We start from the raw sequence: 6,666 nt of genomic DNA, 5'->3' as shown, positions 1-6,666 counted from the left end.
GTTGTTAACCAATGTCATAAAACAATATGCGTACTACTGTTTCATGAGAAACTATTTGTTCTGTAAGCCTTCACCTGAAGTACAATAAAAAAAAAAGAAAAGGCCTGACAGAAATCAGATCCCAGGGGTGACACGAAATTGATCACCAGAGGAAGAACTTAGAACACTGTGTCCTTTAGTCCTTGCCCCAGACCCGTTCTGTTGAAGACCAGGAGGTGTCAGCCACATCCCCTGGAAGAGTCTGCTATTACAGGCCCATAGATTTCCTCCACTTGCCAAGCCTGCCAGAAGTTCTTAAGCTTTAGGGTGCATCAGAGTCATGGGGAACTTGCTTAAACTGCTGATTCCAGGGTCCCTTTTCCCACAGATTCTGACAGGGTAGATAAAGAATGGGGCCTAGGAATTTGCATTTGCAACAAGAGCCCTGGGTGATTCAGACACAGGCCACATTTTTGGAAACGCTAACAGACCTTGGGTGGGTTCCCAGGAACACGCCCTGGTTGGCTCCCTGTCCACATAGTAAGGTGTTCTTCATATCAGTGAAGAGAAGCTCAGACCGCCACTTCTAAATGTGGAGCCAGATTTCTGCAACCTCACCACTAAGGGGAGGCTGAGGAAGGAGGCCTCTGGTATTGGCTCCTGTGGAGATTGTGACCACGTGACAGTTAGGACAGAATGCAGAGTTTGGACTCTGTCATCACCATGGCTACTTTTTACTGAGTGATGACTGTGTGCTAAGCAATTACGTCTCATTTAATTCTCACAACAATGCTAGGAGGAAAATCTTATTTATTATCCTCATTTTACAGATAAAGAAAACTGAGACTCAGAAAGTTACAAAGTTACAAAGTGACAGACAGACAGAGCCAGGAGTTGAGCCTAGGTTGGCTTGGCTGAAAAGCCCATGATGTCAGCCACTCTGTGAAGCTACCTCCCTGGCTGATGGGGAGGCTTCTCCTAGTTATCAACTCCTCTAAGATGAAACCATGAAATACTCTGCTTAGAGATAACTGAAACTTGAGTTGGTCTTTTGAGGGGAAGTTGGGAGCAAGACAGAAAAGGAAGGTTTTCCCAATTCTTATTTCAGTATCTTTAATACTTCTTCCCAACATAAACAAAAAAACAAACAAACTCATTGCCGTTGAGTTGATTCCGACTCATAGCGACCCTATAGGACAGAGTAGAACTGCCCCATAGGGTTTCCAAGGAGCAGCTGGTGGATTCGAACTGCTGACCTTTTGGTTAGCAGCCAAGCTTTTAACAACTGTGCCACCAGGGCCCCAACATAAAGCAGCTCTAAACCTCTTGAGGCCTCCCTTCCATGGCCCCTTCATGGCCCCTCACCTTCATCTTGGGTCCTGTTCTCTCCTAACATTTCTCCTTCCTCTTACTTTTACCCTTTTGTTCCCAAAGTCCAGAATTACAGTCTCCATGCGAGACAGCTGAGAGGCTTATGAGAGCAGTCTCTCTACGTTCCTTGTTTCTCCTGCTGCTAATAAAAGAATGTTCCCCTGTCATCCTATTATGATATCAGCCATCTGAAGAAAGTAGAATTACATAGGGTCCTAGCAAGGCAAATGACCTACCATTTTCAAGAGGACACTGGGGAATCTTGTTTGCCCAGAGGTTCCAAATATAATCCATGTTCCACTCAAGGCACACTTGATGATCTTTGAAAGGGCGTTCGAAAGGCGGGACTGTCTTCAGCAGAGTGTAATTCTTTGCTACAGCATGTAGCAAGTTTTCCTCCCATTTAACATTCAAGTCGCCACCACTATATTTGTGAGTAATCCAGGCGCGTAGTATCACCACGGATACCGAAATAGAATTTCTGATGAAATAATCATCTCTGTAAACCATGATGCTTGGAAATTTCACATGCACTATTTGTGTCCTGCTGGTGTGAAGATGTTTCTCGTTCTTCCACCTTTTTTTGTACACAGGAATGCTACTTCTGAACTCAGATGAAACAATCGCTTCCAAATTGACAACACATGGCTTAGAGCATAAATATTCAACCGAGACTTCGGAGACATTGCGAACATTTCCTTCAAAGACAGTAAAATAAATAAAGTCTTTGTAAGCCATGCTCTGCTCAGCTTTGGGTATCACTGACGTAGTCAAGGAAGTCTGCCTGCCCAAAGACGGTACAAAATTCTGAAATGGAAAAGAAAAAGAAATAAATAAGAAAGGTGTAAAATCATAATTCAAGATACATGAATCATTATTTTCCTTGGATAAAAAATATCAATCTATGTAAAGCAATGAATGTGGAAGACAAATGATGTCAAAACCAACACCCACAAATGAAGATTCGGCCACATTAAGAGCTCTCCCCAGACTCAGTAGCATCTGCTGATTAAAATGTAACTTTTAAAGCTACTTGGCTATAATTCCAGAGTTGGTTTCCAAATGGAAGAGCTAGTTCACAACAAATCCAGTAGCAGCTGAACCTGCGTTAGATTGAAAAAGAGATGACGGAGCTTCAGATACTTTTAAACTATTGTTCTGTCTTCAAATGGTGGCCAGAAGCTATCAAATCAAAGTGTGGGATAAAAGTTCAAAGTGCACCCAGAGGGAACATAACAGGGATACCACCGTGGCCTCTTTTTCTCCCATAACTTCAGAGCCAGGGCAAAGCGTGCACGACGGACGGGCCAGCAGGAGGTTTCTGCTGTTCCCAAATCAAACACAGGCAAGCTTGGACCACGGACTGTGCTGTCTGATTCTTCCACCATGGATGACGCTACATGTGCCAGGAAAGATTTTAGGTGTGTGTGTATTTACCTAGTTCTTTAAATAATGAAGCTTTCTCAATGTGGGCATTTCTTCCGGAAGAAATCCAGGAAGCTTGGTCATGAAATCAATGTAATTGTTTTCAGCATGAGGCAGTTATGTATGCGTGCTAAGAGCTCTTTTAAATAGGGGTTTGTGATTGAGGTGTCCCAAACACAATAGCAAAAAGGTCACTTTGGTAGACTACAAAGAAGAAAGAAATGTAGACTCCTTTCTTCGATTCTTACTTAGGGCTGTAGGCAGGGATGGATTGCTCAATGACCAAAGATGTGGTGAAACCCACGTGAAATTATGCACTACAGATTAGTAAGTAAACACAGTTAAGCCCATGAGTACCCTGCTTACTGGTTAATCCACCCCTGGCTGCAGGGGAGGCAAAGGTGGACAAGACGTGGAGTATGTTATCAGGAATCGTGTTTATAAATCATGATGATACAAGGCAAAATGTGGTTTGTGAGCCAGTAAAACTATAACCAAGCCCTAAGAGAGCCAGTGAGAGTTATTCTTACCAGGTGAGAGTAATTCTAACTGGGGAATTCTGGGACTGGCTTTATGGAAGCAATAGTCATTTCAGTTGGGCTTTGAGGGATGAATAGAAGTTTTTCAGGTAGAGAGGAAAGGGAAAGGCACTGCAGTGTTCAAGCATAGGAAGGCTTAATATTAAGATGTCCCTTCTTTCCAATTTTATCTGTAGATTCCACACAATCCCAGTCAAAATCCACCTTATTTTGTGGATACCGACAAACTGATTCTAAAGTTTATACAGAAAGGCACTGCAAGAGGTGTGGACAACAGAAGCAGAGGCAAGGAGGCAGGAAAACACATGCACATTTAGGAAACAGCAAGCAGATTAGTTTGGCAGGAACCTAGAATGGGAGTTTAAGACATGGGCATGAGTATTGGATATGGGGATATGAGGTTGAAAAGAACGATAGGGTCCTGGCTCTGGAGAGCAATGAATGCCAGTCTAAGGACTGTGGACTTTATTCTACTGACAGCAAACAATCAATGAAGATTTCTGTAAGTAGAATTTTTCTTTCAAAGCAACGGACAACCAACTAGAAACAAGGCTAACAATCCATTAGAGACAGGAGCAAACAACATAGACAGTTCATCAATAAGTAAATTCTCACTCATAGCAAAAGAAATGCAAAGCGAAATTATACTCTATTTTTAACCTTCCAGAGTCACAAAAAATACTGTAGTGTGCTCTGTTTTACTGCTAGTGGAAGTAACCTCTATGGAGGCCATCAGGCAATCAGAAAGTATAACTCAATCAAAAGTATAAATGCACCTGCCCTCTGTCCCTGCGGTTCCACTCCTAGGATTTTCTTCTACAGAGAGACCCAAATTCGCGCAAAAACAATGTGTGCAGAAGCTTTTCAGCTCAGCATTGTTTGTCATAGCAGAATATAGAAAACAAACGTCCACTCATGGAGTACTATAAAACCAAAAACCCATTGTCTTCAAGTCGATTCCGACTCATGGTGATCCCATGTGTTACAGAGCAGAACTACTCCATAGGGTCTTCTTGGCTGTAATCTTTACAGAAGCAATTCGCCAGGTCTTTCTTCCATGGAGCCACTGGGTGGGTTTGAACCGCCAACCTTTAGGTTAACAGCCAATCACAAACCACTTGTGCCACCCAGGCTTCTAGTATGTGTAAAAAAGGGGAAGAACTTCACGTCATGTACGAATAATGGAATGATCTCCAAAGTTAGGTTTTGGTTTTCTTTTTTTTTTTTCTGTTTTTTTTTAGAGCAAGGTTCCGAAGTATCATTTGGGTGTTTTAAAAAGGAAAACACATATACATACTTGCTTGAACACACACAGTCTTAGCTGCTGGCAGTGAGAACAGCGTGACCCGGAGATGGAGCTAAGAGATGTCTGCCCTGCATATCCTTCCATATCGTCTGAATTTTGTACCACGTGAATGTTAAGAAAAAAAGGGGGCAGGGGTGGGAGGAGGGAGAAAAGCAACAGTCCTAAGAGGTGAGAATGGAAAATGTAGCTTCTCTGAATGTCAGCGGGAAAATAGGGGAAGGGCTGGCCATTTTTTTGATTAGTCATGGGAAACTTGTGGGAAGAAATATGCAAAGAGGGGTATACAATCCAAACTGTCCACCCACACAGGGAGAGGCTTAATTGTTTTATGTTCTCATTTATACTGCCAGATTACAGGGGGGAAACAAATATAAAATAATCTTATATTTAGAAGTAGAGAACGTCAGAGCGGATGAGCCGTTAGTGATGAGCCAGCCCGCCCTCCCATTTTATAGACGAGGAAACGGTGAGAGACGTTCTCCAAGGTGACCCAGATGGTGGGTTAGCAGTGGCAGGCCCAGAAGCTCGGGTCTGTTTCTGCACTCCCCTCTTCCCCGCGCCATGGCACCCAATAGCAAGACTATTTCATCTCAGCCTTGGAAATCCGGGTTGAATTCTGCTTTCACCTGAGCAGAGACACACCTATCATTTATCTCACAAGTGGCAGTTTATTCATTTGACCGGATGTGCAGAGATGTAGCCCCCGCTCTCAGGATGAGAATCAAGTTGTAAAGCCCACAATAACCAAACACCAAACCCTTCGTGGCCGAGTCAGAAGCAACCCCAGGTGTTTCAGAGTAGAACTGCTCCCTAGGGTTTTCAATGGCTGTGATCTTACAGAAGTAGATTGCCAGACCTTTCTTCCAAGGCACCTCTGGGTAGACTCAAACTGCCAACCGTTCGGTGTAGTAGCCGAGAGCAAGCCATTTGTGCCACCAAGGGGTCCCTAAGTCCGCAACAGAGTGCACCCAAAGCCAGAGACCATTGGTGATGATGGAAGCTGGACCAGAGCAGCAGCTGATGGGTGGCTAGGGCTCCTCATTCCAAAGCAATAAGCCACATGCTTCCCTTTCTAAATTCCACGAGAAGGAGACATTTGCTTCTTTAGTAAAACAAGAGGGAGCACAGAGTCTAGGATATGCTGTGGTATGGTAAATATCACATTGCGTTCTTTTTCAAAGAATGACTCAAAACCTCTTCCTCATACTTTACATGTATACTTTAAAAATGGCTATGCCCAGTTCTCCAATATCAATTTTTTTTTTCTGTAACATTTTTAATGCCAATGCTAGGAACCCTAAGAGTCCTTGGGTGGCACAACGGGTAAGCACCTGGCTATTAACCTAAAGGTTAGAGGATCAAGTCCAGCCAGGTAAGTCTCAAAAGAAAGCCTGGAAGATCACAGCCATTGAAAACCTGATGGAACAGTTCTACTCTGACACACATGGGGTTGCCATGAGTCAGACTGGGACGGCAACTGCTTTGGTTTTAGTTTGCTAGGAACTCCAGTGAAAACCTGTTACACAGAATGCTGGCAGAAAGGCTATCTGATTTCACTGGAAAGTTGATAGTTAATAATAATCATTTTCATTATGATTGTTAAAAATGCGCCTGAGCACTTTTCCATGTTAATAAGCATGCCACCCTGGGCATGGTTTCAATTTTGCTGCATGACCAACAACTTGCCAGACCTCAGACTCATAACTGTGGAGATCAGTGGTGACGGCCAAGGATGAAGAAGGTACAGGAGACTCGAGTGTGTACCTTCTCCAGTGTCTTCCCCTGAAGTGGAGTTTTAAAGAAATTTCCATATACTTGTGTGGAGAGCATTTTATTTTGGTCTGCTTCAAAGTGTCAAGCGCAATCTTAAGAGTAAATCCCAGGTAATTTGGGGTTCTAGACCTATGCTGTCTATAAGGTTTTCACTGGCCAATTTTTTTTTTTTTAATATTTTATTGTACTTCAGGTGAAGGCTTACAGAACAGATAGTTTCTCATGTAACAGTAACACACATGCTGTTTTATGACATTGGTTAACAACCCCACA

The 6,666-nt window shown here is 43.1% G+C and overlaps 1 protein-coding gene across 1 annotated transcript in view; it reads right to left on the bottom strand.

The window, feature by feature from the left end:
- SEL1L3 (SEL1L family member 3) overlaps window positions 1-6,666 on the bottom strand; it is a 146,361-nt gene that overhangs the window by 128,581 nt on the left and 11,114 nt on the right. The window contains exon 2 of the mRNA XM_023730233.1: window positions 1,587-2,157. Coding sequence (XP_023586001.1) covers window positions 1,587-2,157 — 571 coding nt within the window. The remainder of the gene's footprint in view (window positions 1-1,586; window positions 2,158-6,666) is intronic.

Source organism: Trichechus manatus, unplaced genomic scaffold (assembly GCF_000243295.1).
Source record: "Trichechus manatus latirostris isolate Lorelei unplaced genomic scaffold, TriManLat1.0 scaffold00034, whole genome shotgun sequence".
NCBI classification, from domain to species: domain Eukaryota; kingdom Metazoa; phylum Chordata; class Mammalia; order Sirenia; family Trichechidae; genus Trichechus; species Trichechus manatus.
Note: the sequence above shows the minus strand (reverse complement) of the source record. Positions and strands in the feature narration are given on the sequence as shown.